We start from the raw sequence: 17,826 nt of genomic DNA, 5'->3' as shown, positions 1-17,826 counted from the left end.
ATAAAAAATAATATTTTTTCATAGATGACCCAAATAAGAGATCTGTCTCACAAAATATGACTCGTGAGACCGTCTCACACAAGTTTTTGTCTATGAAATATAATGTATATATAACACACATTAGTATTTTTTGTTGTACAATCGACTTTTTATATATATAAAAAATAAAAACTCAAATTAAAAAAGGACATTTGAATTTATGATCTTTATTAAGTCTTTTAAAAAATTTAAAATCGAATTTAAAAATTTTACGTACTCTAAATGTGTAAATTAAAAATTAAAATTTATAAAACAAATAAAAATAAAAGGTGCAAAATATTACAAGTTAAGTTAAAAAAAAATTTAAAAATAATAAACATTTAGAAAAACATACGTAAAATGGTGGATAGGAAAATAAATTATTGTTTGAAAAATACAAAACCCTTAGTTTTAAAAAATATACTGAATGAATTTTTTTAAAATAAAACCTAGGCAAAACCTAATAAAATTTTTAGTCGTTAATTAATAATAATAAAAAATACATAAATTAATATTATGAATTTGGCAAGTAAACCATCCTTCAGCTGAGCGGGGAGAGAAGTGATAAAATCCTCGCCCATTAAGCATTTTCTCCGGCCGGAATCCAGGTAACTTGATATTTTGCGTAGTTTTTTGGCAACAGAGATTTCATTTGTGCTACATTTGTTCTGTCTTTTGTGCATATTAATCGGATGTATATTTTGATTGGTCATTTCTGGGGTTTGATTTGAGGGTTTTGGTGCGTCGGCTTGGTGTTAATTCAATTATTTTCTTGTTGTTTTTTCGTGTTATTTTGAGGGTGGACGTATCCAGGAAATGTATCATGTGGAATCCGGATTGGTACTACGCCCTTTGATTTGATTAGTTTGAGATGAAGAAGAATTGATTTGGAGCCTGAAAAATGTCTAGCAAAGAGATTGTTAGTGGAGCCCCTTTATAGCTTCTCTGTGCAAATCGGGGTTTATAGATTCCAATCTGTTAATTAGCTGTTCCCTGATTCAATGTGCAAATTTAGCTTCAAACAACAATTCTATAGATTCACCCACTCGATTATTTCATCTACAGTTAACAATCTCTTTCTAAATTTACTCCAACAGTGAAAAATTATTTAAATCGTGTACCTAACTGTGCATTTTACATCGGTTCGGTAAACAGGCATCTGTTTGAAGTGAGATGGTCATCTGTTTTGTTGGAGGGCTATTTGATCGCTCATTTTTTTTGCAAATGTTTGTTGCGTTTTTTAGATACGTTTTCCAGGTTCAATTATCATTCTGTATGTTTTCAATTCAAACACAGTTGCTGGGATCATGATCTTCCTACTAGTGAAATTTTTCAAAGGTTGGGAATAGTTAAAACCGATATTGGTTGTGGTTTGGAGTGAATGGTCATTGAACTGAGCTTTATATTGTTTTAGGTGTATACTATTGATTTTATTCTGGTCTTTGCTTAGTATTTGAGTATGACAAATCACAGCTTATCAAATAGGTGTACTTTTTGTTGGCTCAATAACATAGGCTTGTGAGGTGAATCTGTTACCCAAATATGATGCAATCAGCAAACTAATAAGCTAGTGGACTGTCTTGTACTTGTAGATACATTACTTAACAATTGTGAGTAGGGGCGGATCTAGGATTTTGGCATTGGGGGGCCACCTTTGCGACGGTTTTCTCTAAAACCGTCGCAATATGGCGACGGTTACAATAAACCGTCGCGGAATTTGCGACGGTTTTTGTAAAACCGTCGCTAAACCGCGACAGTTTCTATATAACCGTCGCTAAAATTTTTTTTTTAAATATTTGGGGGGGCCGTGGCCGCCATATAGCGACGGTTGTTGATAAAACCGTCGCGCATTTTGCGACGGTTTCCGTCACAACCGTCGCTAAAAAATTTTTTTAAATTTTTTTGGGAGGGGCCGTGGCCCCCGTTCGCCCTACACTAAATCCGCCCCTGATTGTGAGACGTTAGTTATAGCAAATTTATGATTCTGGACCATTACTTGATAACACAAACTAGAAGGACTTGAATGTTCAGTTTAGACCCTACAGATAATATGGAATCTGCTAGAAGCATTTATACGACAGAAATATCCTGGCAAAAGTATATTTGTGGTTAATTGAAATTTTGAAGTAAAAAATTTTGGTTAGTTTCCCTTCATATCTTTTCCCTAAACTTTAGTGCATAAAAGGTGTGTGGTGTTCTATCAACGAATGGTATCTATCTGTCTCAGTTCTGAAACTCTCGTACATGACCATTTCTGTTTTCTTGTTAACTTTTTGCTTGAAACTGTTCGTGTAGAACTTATTTCGGGAGGTAATGGCATCCAAGTTACATCAAGTGCAAGCCAAGGCTTGCCAAGTGTCACAATTCGTGGCCAAGAATGGAACAACCTACTACAAGCAGTTGTTGGAGCAGAACAAACAAAACATTGTGGAGCCACCAACTGTGGAGAAATGTAATGAGCTATCTAAGCAGTTGTTTTACACTCGTCTTGCCAGGTTGCTCTTGCAGTATATTTCTTATTTTATTTTCAAATTGTTCAACTTGTTTCATTGGAACTTGATAATTATGAAATTCATTCTGTGATGCAAAGTGCAACGAAGTTTGATCTCTCATCTTTTGTGAATATTTAGCTTTGACAATTTTTATTTTAATGTATTATTTCTGAGCTGACATTCAGTATAGAGGCTTTATTTTTTGTGTTACATGTTACATACCAGATCATAATCTTTGTGTTTGCCCCTTTACTCTATGGACGGTGGCTTTCTCTTGCTTTGATTTTTTTTCTTCTTCTAATTTATCACAACTTGAGGTCGCACATGAAGGAATATACCTCCAGTTAGTTCTTTTCGTCATGAAATTCCGATAGCTCTTTGCTTGCTGGAATCAATCATATTTGAGATTTTGTTTGTGTAACGATGCGTTTGTCCTCTTAAGTTTTTTGTGAGTTTGTTCCATTGGCAGCATCCCAGGTCGTACAGAGTCATTCTGGAAGGAATTTGATTGTGTCAAGAATATGTGGAAGCACAGGCAAGAGTTGAAGGTTGAGGATGCTGGCATTGCAGCTTTATTTGGGCTCGAGTGTTTTGCATGGTTCTGTGCCGGTGAGATTATCGGAAGGGGCTTCACATTTACTGGTTACTACCCCTGAAAATTTATGTTCAAAATGACACACATTACCTTTCTAATTTTAACTAATTTGATTTTCTTGAGAAGTTTTGAAGCTGAGAAACAAATGTTGAGTACGATTTCCCCAATAATTAGTATATTTTGTTGACTGAAGTGAAGTTTGTTTAGAATTGATTTCGTCATATTGTGTCAATTCCTATAAATTTTATTTATGCTTGCATTCAAAAATACTATTAAAATATAATATGTTTATCAACATTATAACATAATAAATATGTATATATATATATATATATTCTCAAGAGAGATCAAATTTAAATTAAACATTAATGATTATATTGGGAGATATATCCAAATAAATTGTTAAAATGAATGTGTTTGGGAGAGACGGAATATATTATTATATTTGAAGGCAAAAATTATGAAACAACTTACATGATAAGAGGACTGTATCAAACCAGAAGATCAATAAAATTACTAGAGCATATACTATTTTTCATAAGAATTTAAAATATAAATAATAAATTTGTTAAAAAAAACTTTTATATATATATATATATATATATGTATGTATAGTTTTGATATATTTTCTATTAGATGCACAATTCAGATTATATTAAAAACAAAATTAAAACATTGTCAAATTTTTTTCATGACGTGAGTTCCACAATTATTATTTTTCTATATTAGATAAATCTATGAAAAAAAAATATTTATTTTCTTGTACAGTTGACTGACTTCTTTGCTGAAGGGAAAAAGCTAAAACATGTAAGCTATTGGGGGCTTTATTCAACTCCAAGCGTGTTGGCTTAAATAATCTTCCGTTGCCTTCTCCTCCCCTGCATCGTGTCGTCGCGTGGTCAGTTATGAATTAAGAAATGGATTATCATTTTAGCTGTGTTTGCTTTGAGAGCAATACCGCAATTATTGTATGCAGGGATTGATTTTGGTTTTGTTCTGGGTTTCCGTATGGATTTTTTTTTTACGTAATTAGGGATCTTCACTCATGGCTGGGGCATACAGCAGTAAACACATCTCATTGAACGAGACTGAGGAAGGGGAAATCTTGTATTCGAAGGATAACGTGGCAATCCATCCTACTCGGAATGCTTCTGAGAGAATCAGAGGTCGGTTGAAGATGATTAAGCAAGGGAATTCTGTTTTTATGGTATTCATCATTCTAAACTTATACTAGAGGAAAACGAATGTTACTTTTTGTTTTGAGAATTTTCTTGCTCTTGTACTATGTTTGGAGGATACTGTGTTTGGGTTCCTATTCTTCAACGATGGAAGTGTATATGTTGTAAGAATCTATAGGAAGCTATGGTGGAAAATATAATTTTCTCAACAACTAATCTATTTTTATATGTCCTTGAAATAATCTTTAAATTTTGAATGCAGTCATGGGTTCCTTACAAGGAACAAAGCTCGAAGGGTAGGTTGTCTGAGCAAGGTGTGATCTCAAGTAACTTCTCCTTCGTGACATACGATATTTACATTTTTTACTTGAAACTTTTATGTTTCAACGATTTTTTGCAGATAAAAATCTATATTCCATTAAGGCAGTGCCGTTTTCAGATATTCGGTCAATACGTAGACACACCCCAACACTGGGTTGGCAATATGTTATAGTTGTTATGTCATCAGGTATCATTTTACTCGCGATCCCTACTGATTCTCAACATTTCCAAGGGCATACTTTATAGTGATTGTTTAGGGCATGTGATATGCATTTTTTTAATTCTTTGACCTACATCACTGAGATGATGGGAAAGGTGCGGAGGTTCTGTCTAATGTTTTTTTTTTTTTAATCATATTCCTATTGGGACTTGCACTTTCTTCAAGAAACTGAATTAATCCCGGATATATCAGCTAATCAGATCCCTGGCATGAGTCATCAGTCACCCTAAAACTAACTATAGACAAGTCACGGTTGCTAGCAAAATAGTTCATGGATACTTCTAGTATTTCATCCTGGGCTCCTGCGTATTATGACATTAAACTCTTGTATTCATAGTTGCATCACTTTGTTCCCAATACCTATTATCATTGCCTCTGCCCCCTAATCCCCGCCTCCACCCTCTTAACTCGTCATTTTATCATATCTGTTTGCTTGCATGACATGGCAGCACTTATTCAATAATTGTTAAGAAAATTTAGTCATTTTATCGAATACTTTTAAAACACCTCACCATTTATAAAGAACAAGGTAATTAATACTGTAGTAGCATAGTTAAAGCATCTGTTTGAGTTAAAATGTTTTGGAATCTTCTTCAAAAAATAAAATAAAATAAAATAAAATTAAAAAATTCTTGGAATCAAAATTGAATTAGCCATAAAATTTTTGTAAAATGATTATCCTATATTAACATTCCTATTTTGGTAAGCACGAGGAAAGAACCGAAAATTTCGTAATTGCGTCTGCTGAATTTCCTTTGCTTAGCATTTTCTGGCATGAGTTGTTTTGTTAACAACTTAACAGGTCCTTGGCCTTATCAGGCAAGCTGAGCTTTTTCTCTTTTTCTTTTTAGCAGTCATATCCATGCTCTTTCCTTGATTATAATGTGAATGAATCCCGTTATTTTCTTCTTTTCCACCTTTTACTTTCTCTCTTGGTTTCTCTTTTCTGGACAAAATATTTATTCTCATTATCATACCATGATATTCCACCAAGTAAACCTTTTTTGTTGGATCTCGTTTACATGGTTATCCTCGCCATCTTGCATAGATTCACTCACCTCAATTCATGTTCTGTATTGCTTTCAGGACTAGCTTTTCCTCCCCTATATTTCTATAGTGGTGGATTGAGACAATTTCTTGCTACCATTAAGCAGCATGTTTTTCTTGTGAGGTAAATTTGCTGCAATTCTGTAACGAATGTAATTTCTATTGCTTTTAAAACCCAAGACTTGCTTGCTATTTACCCAAATTCTATCTAGTTGATTGGTGTTCTGTTTCCAGGTCAGCTGAAGATGTCAATGTCTTTCTTGTGAATGATTTTCAAAATCCTCTGCAGGTAATTGAATAATTATTTGCATATGCACTTGGCAGATTATATAATAAGCTATGTGTATAAGAGATTGGATTTGATTTTTGCTTAATTTATAAGCCGTATATTGACTATTCATAGCTATGAAATTGACCAATAATCAGGCTGATATCCATTGCTGACCCTTTCTTCTTCAGAGAACTCTGTCTTCTTTGGAACTTCCTAGGGCTGTTCCTGTTTCAAATGTCACGTCCCCAACTCTTTTGGCTAATAAACTTCCCTCTAATGATGATCATGAAAAGGATGCTTCTAATAAAAGCTTTGGTAGTAGTTTTCTGGAAAATGACAGGTTGAGACGGAAACGTCATGATCCTGCTCGGGATCTATCAATTCAAGTGCTGGAGAAGTTCTCACTCGTTACCAGATTTGCTCGAGAAACAACTTCCCAGCTCTTTCGGGATGGCCATATTGATGGATTTTTTCCTATTGAAGAGAGGAAGCGTGATCAGTCTTCTAAGGAGTATCACCCCAGCGCATCTGATGATTCTGAAAATGTTCCTAGAGTGTCTGTGTCATCTGATCCACGAAAGGTGCTTCATGGTTTCTCCTTTTAATGGTTCTCTATAACTTCGACTTAAGGATGCTTGCAATTTATCAGTTTTTGATTACTAGTCCTCTAGAATTAAGAAAAACACCTTTGCTGGTTCAAAAGCTCCATATAAAATATCTGGGTGGATTCCAAGAGGATGGTGGCTGTCTGTTTTCTGAATTTATAAGCGGCTACATTTCGCTATAAACTGCTAACACGGAGTTAGTTAATGCATATTCACCTGATGTGGTTAGTCTCTTCGCTGTGGAAAATTAGGATCAATTGTTGAAGCATCCTTGGGAATACCATGGCCTTGTCATGCCTAATCTTGTTTTGGAAATGATAATCTGGGGAATGATAATTGCCTTGAATACTGCCTATCAGAATGTCAAATTTTGTTTTTCAACTTGGTTCTCACAAATCAATTATTTAGTTTTGCTTAAGTCCCAAATCAGGCCATCTCACTCGGGCCTTTGTCCTTTCCACACAGAAAACCTTTTCTAGGAAACAATCTTTTGGTGAAGAAGCAGCCACCAATGTGGGAATATTTGAGCTTATCAATGTTAAGGAGGTATACAAAGGATCTACGCCGTTGAGCATCTCCTTTCACCTTTATATTATTTGTATCATCTTTTTAAATTGAGAATGTTATCCTTATCATTTAGAGGTACGGTTGTGGGTGTTACTAGTCGATCTACTTTGACATTTATACTAAGTTTCTGTTTGCTGGCTTAATTTACTTGGTAAATCTTGAATCTGAAATTTTTAAATGGAGTATTTGCTCTGACCAATTCTCAATTTAGTTTGGTGGCTTGAAACTGTTTTCCATGTATTAGTGTTGAGGAATCCTTTGCATGCAGGGTGATCATGAACAAACCTGAAATGTATTTAAATCAGATTTCTGTGAATGAAATAATCAACTCACCTATTCAAAATCCATTGAAACAAGTGCCATTATATTTATCATTGGCGAACCTGAATTTTTTTTAAATCAGATTTCTGTGAAAAGAAATGATCTATTTACCTATTTATAATTCATTAAAACTAGAACCAGTATATGTGATATCCTTTGCTTTATTTGGATGTCATGCCCCTTCCCTTACTTCTGACCCAATGGATTCAGAAATTGATTTATACTGCAGAAATTGGTTTATGATACGAAAATAAAAGCTAGTTTGCTTGAACTACTTGTCTATTTTCCTGCAACTTGACTTTCTAAGACCCTATCTAATTCCATGTATATTTCAAATAATGTCTGTTTGAATTGGGATTGTGTAAACTACTTGTCTCATTTGCCCGAATCAATAATTCTTCATTTTGATCATCCTAATTTTCTGCTTAGCGCGAGGTGTTGTAATGTTTTGTACAGCCTGTGAATTTTATTCCTTGGTTCGCCTCTTAAAGAGAGCCAATCTATTATTTCAAACTGCAATAAGATGTGAACCTATATATTTCTTCCCTTGGCAGGTTGATAAATTATCACTTGTGTGGGGAAAACCACGTCAGCCACCTTTGAGACATGAAGAGGTAAAATGATATTTTGAACTTTGCTTGTGCTCGGATGCCTTTTGGTTGTTACTATAGTAGGGTGTTGCAACAGTCCTTCATTTGTGCTTTTCCTTTGTTATTACTCATTATCAAGAGCCGACACACTGCTGAAACTGGTAAACATGCAAAATATTACTCGTTTATTGAGTGTGATATGAGTAAATAAGTATTCTGACTTATGTGCATACATGAAAAATGAGATGTGATATGAGTTAATAAGAATTCTGACTTATGTGCATACATGAAAAATGAGATTCGTTCATGACTGAATTTACAGAAGCTCTTTGGTAGCAAATGTATTGGGATTGAACAAATAGGCAGGCGTTTCTTGAATTTTTACCTTATCAGGTTGGGTCAGGTACATGGGTTTCCAAGTTGAGTTTTGGGTAGAATAAAATGAATGCAAAGCACCTGTCTTAAATGCCCGTATTTGGACCAAATCTTGAAAAACCAAGATGTGACAAGTTAAGTGCCTGGCAGTGCAAGAACCAATTGAAGTGCTATTTGCGATCTCACTCAAGCAGGTTTAGCAGTTGTCTTCACTATCTTAGATACCCTGTGCTGTGTGGTGTATCTTTTACCATTTTAGCCTGTCTTCTATCTTAATAAAATTTCTTATCTTTCTTTTATAAGAAATTCCCTGAGACATTTTTTTTTTCTTTGAAGGACCTCTATTTTTGGTGGTTAATCGCATTTAGGGAAGAGCTTCAGTCCTGAAACTTGTGCTGGTTGGGATGAATGTTTGAGTGAACCTTTTGCCATTTGAAAGCTTCATTCCTTGTTTGAACAAGTTCTTTTTGAATATCTATCCCAAGTTATCTTTCATAAATTGTAATTTTAAATGTTACTCCAATTTCCGAGACAATTACTCGAAATCAAACTTATTAAGTATTCCCTCTTTTTTCCCTCGTGGTTCTCAGCTAATTATTGTATGATTTTGCTATTTCATATAGTTATTGCACAGCGCCACTTCATTATATGTCAAATTAATTATAAATCATTTTATCCAAATACCATTTTAAAATTATTGTGAAACTCCTCAAATTTTTAAAATTGAAAACGAGACTGAAGCCCAACGTAGCGCTGCCTTCGCTTCTTGTAAAAACCATGAAATAGAAATACATTTTCACGGATGATAAGGGGAAAAATAAAAAATAAGAAATAAAGGATGAGATGTATTAGGGTGTTCATGAATCTGTCCTGTTTCAGTTGAACTTGTAAAATATGCATTGATTTTTTTTTTTCTCCTTGGTTAACTTGTTTATCCTCATCATTGATATGGACAATAAGATTCTGTTGCTTTTTCCTTTAACATTTTATTTACTACCAGAGCAATTGCTTATAACATGAATATTATGTCTGGTTTGAACTTTGGATTTAAAATATGTACTTGCAGTGGGCTACCTTCTCGGATTTAAAAGGGAGAATTGTGGATTCAGAAACATTGAGAAAGAGAATTTTCTATGGGGGCATGGAGCACAATATGCGAAAGGAGGTATGTTTAATGATTGAGATTTTCGTGTTGATGCTGGAGGACTTTATGTTTGTGAATGATATATTTACCTTTTTTCTCCTCAGTTATGATGTCGATTCCCTTGTAATTTTACAGGTTTGGAAATTTTTATTAGGTTATCATTCATATGATTCAACATATGCCGAGAGGGAATACCTTGTATCCATTAAGAAGTCAGAGTATGAAACATTAAAAAGTCAGTGGCAGGTCTGTGGATAATGTTTACTTTGTTACGTATATTTCAGGAGTAATTCTTTGTTATAATATTGATTTTTATTATCTGGTTACAAATTATTTTGCATTTCCTATTCAATTGAGAATATTTTAAAATGAGATTTTTTGAGTTCTTTTCGTATTCAATTGAGAATTTTTAGCACACTGCATAATGAACTTAATATAATTTTTATTGTTTAACCGTGGAAAGGGAACACGTATTTTTGAATGCAAGTTGTCCTCTTAAGCCTAAAATAAGGGCCCAACTTTTACAACATCAAGATGTAATACATAAGCAAAGTCCTTCGACAACTCCTCTGGAGAGTAAAAATAAATACCCTTCCTAATATTTTAGTTCTTATAGGAGGTTCCTTCAATATGGTAGAGAGTTGGAGCTTTTGGCTTCATCTTCACCACTATTTTGCTAAAAAATAACTAAAAAAATTATGCTCTAGGCTTTTATAAAGTCTTCCACCTGCACGATCCAGGGCAGATTAGATATATTAATGGTCTATTGGTCTTACATTTCTATCAAGCTTGAGCTTTTTAAATATATATGTTATTCAACTATGAGGCAAATGCTGGTTTGGTTCTCTACAGGTTTTTGTGTTATATCAATCATGCATGGAACAATTTAGCTTGAACTTGATATTTAGAGTGAATGTTTTGTAAAATAAGATACTTTATGTAATGTGAAAATTTCAGTTGGGCATTGTCCTAAACATGAAAGTGAAGTTTCATGACAGATCTCAAAGGAAGCATTTAGAATAATGTTTGGAATTTATTATATCTAAAGGTTTTCCTTCCTAAGTCGTGTTATATATCCTGCAGGCCTAGTTGCAATCTATCTGAAGAGTTTAGTTCCAATTTTTGCAGAGCATTTCGCCAGAGCAGGCAAAAAGATTTACTAAATTCAGGGAGAGAAAAGGTCTTATCGATAAAGATGTGGTATACTCTTCTAGCACATTTCATTGCTCATATATGCATTCTTAGATCATGATGCATTACAAAATTATTAAAATTATAATGTTTTTCCGATTTTGTTTTCCATTTCCAGGTTAGGACTGACAGGTCTCTCTCATTTTATGATGGGGATGATAATTCCAACGTGTATCTGTTACATGACATTCTGTTGACGTATTCATTTTATAATTTTGACCTTGGGTATTGTCAGGTAGCCAACTTTAAGCCTTATAAGTTTGACAAGTGCTTGTGAAACACTCTTCGCATTTCCATGGTCAATACCTATATTTACTTGCTAGCTAATACTTTTTTTTCATAGGGCATGAGTGATCTCCTCTCTCCCATTGTGTATGTCATGAGAGAAGAATCAGAATCCTTTTGGTGCTTTGTTTCGCTTATGGAACGCTTAGGACCCAATTTCAATCGTGACCAAAGTGGGATGCACTCTCAACTTTTTGCATTGTCAAAGGTTCTTTCTTTCTGTTACTATTTATCGCTTTGCATCTCTGTGCATTTCATCTATTGATTATGTTACGGGAAGTGGATTTATTATTATTTTTTGTAGTTCTATGATTATTGTTGCAAACTTGTTGCTTTCGATTATCAGGTTTCAACATGACATTGATATTTACATTGGTTATAATTTCCCAGGAATTTTTTCATGTCCTTTGTCTATGTTGTGCTCACATGATCACTTGATATTTTTGTGCTGGAAACCACAAAAATAGATTTTTTACTGTTGTGTGATCAAATTAAAAGTTATCCTGCTAGAAGCTTTTAAAATTGGAGCTCTCTCTCTCTCTTTTGCCTTTCCGTACATATCTTGGTCACTGCACTTTGCTCAACATGTCTTCTTTTCTGACGCTTTGCTCCATATGCTTATCTTAGGTGTTTCACTTGGGCTATAATATGGTTTTTTTTTCCGAGTTTTTTTCAACACAAGTAACTTATATATTTTTTATATCATGCAGCTGGTCGAGTTGTTAGACAGCCCATTGCATAACTACTTTCAGCAGAATGACTGCTTGAATTATTTCTTCTGTTTCCGTTGGATTCTTATACAATTTAAGAGGCAAGTGAGACTGCTGCTTTCATCTCATCTCATCTCATCTCATCTCATCTCAGATATTTTGAATTTTGCATTTAGTTCAATAAAGAAATAACCACCTTCAGGTTGGCAGCTAATGGCGAAATCATGGTCATTTGATTTTCTAGGTTTTAAACCACGGTCGGGTTCCTAGTTTTTTTTTCTTAAATTATTTCCTTAAGCATGAATTAAATGATGTAGCATAAAAGACTACTGAGGTGGATGTTGTGAATTCCTATCCAAGACAAAGCACATGCACCCTCTATTTGATTTTTGAGCTGTAAGCGTAAAGAATTGTGTCAATATAAATTTGGAAAACACGTTAGAGATAGAAAAACGTATTGTTCATGAACGTTGTATCTATGTTTCAGTTAGCTCAGTGGGTGATTCTGATTATTGCAGGGAATTCGAATATGAGAAGACAATGCGTATGTGGGAGGTACTATGGACTCATTATCCAAGCGAGCATCTGCATCTCTATGTTTGTGTTGCGATCCTCAAGCGATACCAAAATAAGATAATTGGGGAACATATGGATTTTGACTCCCTTCTAAAATTTATCAATGAGCTGAGTGGTCATATTGACCTCGACACAATCCTCAGGGATGCCGAGGCACTGTGTATATGTGCTGGTGAGAATGGCGCAGCTTGTATTCCGCCCGGAACTCCTCCTTCACTGCCAATTGAGGATGCCTCAAGATATCCTCAACAAGATGAAGATATACTTTAGATTATCATTCATCGCTATACTCGGAGCACCGTACAGAAAAAATCGGAGATACATTTTACTACTCGAGTCTGATTATATCCTATGTTTTTGGAAAGTAAGGTGTTAATATGAATGGACGCATCTGAAAGTCTTTTGTAATGCCCAGGGTTCATTTATATGCGTAAATCTGCGTTTAACGAAATACAAATCAAGTTAAATGTGTAGTCCAAATAAAGCATGAAAGCCATGGCGAACTCTGAATCCAACCCAGACTAAGTCACGTTTGCCGATCATGCATGTTGCATGTTATCAGAGATGTCAATGGGTTCGGGTTTTACCAGACTCGCAATGGACCAACGTGTATGGGGTGGGTTTGGGCATATTAAATGGGTCATGGAGTTGGTCTCAGGTCCAATTTTTCAGACTCGTCCAGATATGGGGAGGGTCATGGGTTCTATAATACTCGTCTCATATCCGTCTCATATATGTAGATATAAATATTCTAGGGTTTTAGTTTTATTAATTTTCATTTTTTTAGTAGCTCACCTCAACCATAATGATTTTAGCTATCATAAGTCAACTGTTGCATTTGAATTTGCTTTTAGCAAAAATGGAAGAATAGTTGGTCCTCATCTTAGTAGACTTAAATATTGCTTACTCGCTGATTTTATATTGATCTGTTTAAATTATGTTATGACTTATTTTTGGGGATGTCAAGATTTTTTTGGAGAGCTAGTAACTCTTTTTTTTACGTAATTTTTATGTCATGAAAATACTTTGTTTGTTATTATTAAGTGTGGTCGAAAACATAAATTAATTTTTCACAATTTTGTATTTAGAGGCTTGTCTGTTTCATAATTTAGTCATGTGAGAAGAATATTATTTTTTTATTTTAAAAAATTTGGGTCTCACGGGTTTACTCGGTCTCGTTTCGTATTCGAGGTGGGGTGAGTCCAAAGAATATTTAACCGATGTAGGATGAGCGATGGATCAAAGTTTTTTCAGTGGGAGGGTCAAACATGTCCCATTGACATCTCTACGTGTTATTTTCTCTAGAATGTAATTCATATATCTATGGAGTTTGTACAAACTTAACTTTAAAATATGTTTCTAAAATTTTTGAAAAACGAAAGGAAAAGAAGTGGATGATTGAAGCATAGAATTGGGTGACAATAAGGAAGTGAGCACTTAAAACTAAAATCCAAAAATGACAAGAATAATCAAAGTCTTGATGGATTTTCTTTGGAATACATGAACAATTTTTTCTTTATAGATTAGTGTATAATTTGTACATGGGATTTTTTTTTTGAAATGAATTGTACATTGGGATTTGTAGTTATTGATTGTATTTCCATCTAATGCACCCTCATATTTTTTAATAATATATTATAATTCTTATTTATTACTGATAAAAGAGTAAATGGGCATTTATGAATTGAAATGTAATTCTTTTTTCTTTTCAAGATTGAATTTTTGGCTGATATAAAATTTCAGAGTGCTATTTCCAGAGACTCTCGGAGAAAAAAATGTCTAACGTGGTGGTGCTAGACAACGGCGGCGGCCTCATCAAAGCAGGGTTCGGCGGCGAGCGTGACCCCACCTGCATTGTCCCCAACTGCACCGCCCGCCCGCCCTCCTCCAAGAAGTGGCTCCTGGCCGACCAACTCCTCTCCCCATCTGAAGACCTCACCTCCGCCACCCTCCGCCGCCCCTTCGACCGTGGCCATCTCATCAACCCCGACCTCCAGTCATCCATATGGGCCCATCTCTTCACCACCCTCCTCAAAATCCACCCCCCCAACACCTCCATTCTCCTCACCCAACCCCTCTTCACGCTCCCCTCCATTCAACGCTCCGTCGACGAAATCATCTTCGAAGAGTTCAACTTCAGGTCCCTATTCGTGGCCGATTCGCCGTCGCTTGTTCATTTGTATGAGGCGTCTAGGAGGCCATACGGTTTGATTTCGAAAGCGCAGTGTAGCTTGGTGGTGGACTGCGGGTTCAGTTTCACTCATGCGGCGCCGGTGTTTCAGAACTTCACGCTGAATTATGGTGTTAAAAGGATGGATCTTGGGGGGAAGGCGTTGACGAATTATCTGAAGGAGTTGGTGAGTTATAGGAGTGTGAATGTGATGGATGAGAGCTTTATAATGGATGATGTGAAAGAGAGGCTTTGCTTTGTTTCTCTTGATGTTCAAAGAGACCTCAAGATTGCCAGGTGCGTATGCGTTCTTGCCTTGAGTTCGTTGTCTTTGCATTGCTTGTTTTGTTTCTGAAGTTGAATTAACTAGGTTGACAACAACGACTCATCTTGTCTATCCCCAGCGAGTAGCTTGTTGAAATCTTTAGCCGACTGAAATGCCATTATTGAGAAAATTCAAATGCTCAGTCCATATGAAGTAGTTTTTTGAGTTTTACGTGAATGATCTCTTCCGTGGTCAAAGCTACAGATAACTGGTTTCTATATCGAAGATTTATTTAATAATAATGTAACTAAATATAATTTTATAATTGAACAATTCTTTTATACAAAAGTAAAACGTTGAGCTTGAGCCACAGTTGAGCTATCTACTATGAGCTCGAGCTTGAGGCAAAAAAAGAGATTTCTATCATGGAATAAAAAAAGCATGAATTCACATATTTAAAATGACAGATGATAGTAAACTTTATATGTTGTATTTGGGTGGTCTTGGTAGTCTTTATTGCCTATTGTTCGATGATCAACGTGTGCATATAAAGTTTGGATATTACTTTCGGTCTTATGTTTCCCAATCATGGACTTAACAGTTAACACATGTAGTGACAAAGTTGAAATACTATAGTTTGGCTATCTCCTTCGAGCTTTTGGTAAGATCTTTAGTTTTTGAAGTACGTGAAATATTTTGTGCAAAATTTACCAAGTTATATCAGAAAAAGCAAAAGTGCTAAGCAGTAGCAAGAAGCACACACGATTAAATTCGTATAACATTGCTAGTGTTATTTAAAATTTTGGCTGTGGCTGTTCAACTCTCAATATCTTCTTTATTGTTTCTGTATTCTGGAACAGTAATACTTTCTCTTTACACTCGAGTTATTTTTTTTATCTCGGATATCTTATCAAAGAATATAGTCATCCAGCCTATTGCAGTATCTCCGAAACACTTCCTTACTTCAATTGGAATCATGTTAACAAGATTTCCTGGGTTTACCATCTTGAATCCTCATTTATTTCGAAAAATAAAATATCTTACTTTTATTTACCTGGTTTAACAACTATAAATTAAACCATTAATTGGAATTTTAATTCTTTCGTTGTCATGTTTATTTGTTGATGTAAAACATTCTGCTCTTTATGATTTATCTAGCAGTGGAATTCATCTTGTTCCTTTCTTGGTTACCATGTAGGAAAATATATTGACAATATGTTAGGTCTTTCGCGATTAAGTCATATGTGGTGACAAATTTATCCAACAGTGTAAGCCTAATCTTTTTTATAGGAGCCTGCAGGAAAATATACTCAGGGTATTATGTTTATGTAATATCCGTGGAAATACTGAAATACTACCTTGTATTATCTCTTTGATGTTGCACATGTGATTTAGGTGATGCATTTTTGGTTTACCGCATCATCAAATGATATCTTATACTCCAATTTTATGCATCGACTGATTCCCGCTTCTGTGTATTATGAACTCTTACTTTCTAGAAATTCATTTTGGCATGTTTTCATGCGTGAAAATGAATGTACAGGAGACCTGGTAACGATAATATATTTAGGTGTACTTACGTGCTTCCTGATGGCATCACTTATATGAAGGGTTTTGTGAAAGATCCTGATGAAGCAAAGAGGCATATCTCCTTGGATGATGCTGCACCTTTTTCCCTGCAGGAGAAAAGGATTACATGGAGTGTCATGATGTTGCTGAGAAACGTCAGGACAGGAGAAATATTGACCTTACCAAAAATGTATTCCTCATCTTGTTCAAGTTCTTTACAATCATTTATTGTACTCCCAAATTGTAAATGAACCTTTTGTTGTAGGAATTTAGTCTGACCAATGAGCGGTTCCTAGTTCCAGAGATGATATTTAGACCAGCTGATTTGGGTATGTTTACAAGTCCATACTTGAATTGGTTATCAATGGTTTGTTAAATCCATGCTTAATCAATATTTGTCAGCAACGTATTAGATTCTGTTCTATATTCAATTTTGTATAATAAACAGCTGCAATTTGTATTTTTTTCGGCAATGCCAATGTTGCGCAGGAATGAACCAGGCAGGACTTGCAGAGTGTATCATCCGAGCTGTCAACTCCTGCCATCCTCATCTTCACCCTGTGTTATATGAAAGGTAGCATAAAAAAATATAATTTTCTGTTATCTTGGAATTTTATTGTGGATTTTCTTCAATTCTTTACAATCTTCTGTGCAGTATTATTTTGACTGGTGGCAGCACATTATTCCGTCGATTTGCTCAAAGACTGTGAGCATCATCTTCTACATTCTCTGAATTTTCTTTTTGATACAGCTCGGATACTAACATTAATTAATGTAACCAGAGAAAGAGAACTTCGACCCCTTATTCGTGATGACTACCAAGTGAAAATAACAACTCAAGAAGAGTAAACACCTCTCTCTTGAATATTTTTGTAAATGATTCATGTTTCATTTCTGAATATGACTCGATTGCGTTTGCTCCACAGTCCAATTATAGGTGTTTGGCGTGGGGGATCTCTTTTAGCATCTAGTCCTGATTTTGAGGCTATGTGTATTACCAAGTCCGAATACGAGGAGTGCGGATCTGCTAGGTGTCACAAGAGATTTTTTAACTAATTTGGAGATCGTCCAGGTAATGTTGTACGAGAGTCTCTCCTTAGAACCCGGTTGTGTACAGCATGTGTGATTGATTTTATGCATATTTCAAGGACCATTGCTGTCGTTTCTTGATCAGAAATATGCTTTTCTGTAATGTTTTATTTTTCTTCAATTCGCTATAAGAATATGATACTGAGTGCAACAATAAAACGAAGTGCTATACAATTGTTTCTCGAATGAAAGGAAAATCTACAAATGCTTCCTGCACGTGCAGTGAT

General features: G+C 35.0%; 3 protein-coding genes across 12 annotated transcripts; all 3 read left to right on the top strand.

Annotated features, from left to right (window-relative positions):
- The first annotated feature begins 524 nt into the window (after positions 1-524).
- Positions 525-3,297, top strand: LOC140839647 (uncharacterized). The gene is made up of 3 exons (XM_073206497.1): positions 525-626; positions 2,314-2,513; positions 2,980-3,297. The coding sequence occupies exons 2-3, from the start codon at positions 2,332-2,334 to the stop codon at positions 3,164-3,166; spliced, it is 369 nt and encodes a 122-aa protein (XP_073062598.1). The 5' UTR covers positions 525-626; positions 2,314-2,331; the 3' UTR covers positions 3,167-3,297.
- Positions 3,298-3,867: 570 nt separating this feature from the next.
- Positions 3,868-12,941, top strand: LOC140839646 (uncharacterized). 10 transcript variants are annotated; one of them, XM_073206492.1, is made up of 16 exons: positions 3,868-4,003; positions 4,139-4,271; positions 4,546-4,609; positions 4,684-4,791; positions 5,911-5,995; positions 6,106-6,160; positions 6,331-6,723; positions 7,213-7,293; positions 8,190-8,249; positions 9,667-9,765; positions 9,880-9,990; positions 10,873-10,944; positions 11,054-11,170; positions 11,279-11,428; positions 11,931-12,031; positions 12,449-12,941. In XM_073206492.1, exons 2-16 carry the CDS (start codon positions 4,251-4,253, stop codon positions 12,774-12,776), a joined length of 1,845 nt encoding a protein of 614 aa, XP_073062593.1. In that variant the 5' UTR covers positions 3,868-4,003; positions 4,139-4,250; the 3' UTR covers positions 12,777-12,941. The 10 variants fall into 10 exon arrangements, with proteins under 10 accessions (XP_073062593.1, XP_073062589.1, XP_073062597.1 ...); XM_073206488.1 differs by having other exon boundaries at positions 4,139-4,312; XM_073206496.1 differs by having other exon boundaries at positions 3,874-4,007; positions 4,546-4,597.
- A 1,267-nt stretch (positions 12,942-14,208) lies between these two features.
- Positions 14,209-17,663, top strand: LOC140839645 (actin-related protein 6-like). The gene is given in 8 exon segments (XM_073206485.1): positions 14,209-14,973; positions 16,485-16,609; positions 16,612-16,700; positions 16,776-16,839; positions 17,000-17,084; positions 17,166-17,216; positions 17,293-17,355; positions 17,437-17,663. Coding segments are annotated over 8 exon segments (1,299 nt in total). The 5' UTR covers positions 14,209-14,281; the 3' UTR covers positions 17,567-17,663.
- The last annotated feature ends 163 nt before the right edge of the window (positions 17,664-17,826 follow it).

This window comes from Primulina eburnea, chromosome 8 (assembly GCF_022965805.1).
Source record: "Primulina eburnea isolate SZY01 chromosome 8, ASM2296580v1, whole genome shotgun sequence".
In the NCBI taxonomy this organism is placed as follows: Eukaryota; Viridiplantae; Streptophyta; class Magnoliopsida; order Lamiales; family Gesneriaceae; genus Primulina; species Primulina eburnea.
This window is presented reverse-complemented; position numbering and strand designations above follow the sequence as displayed.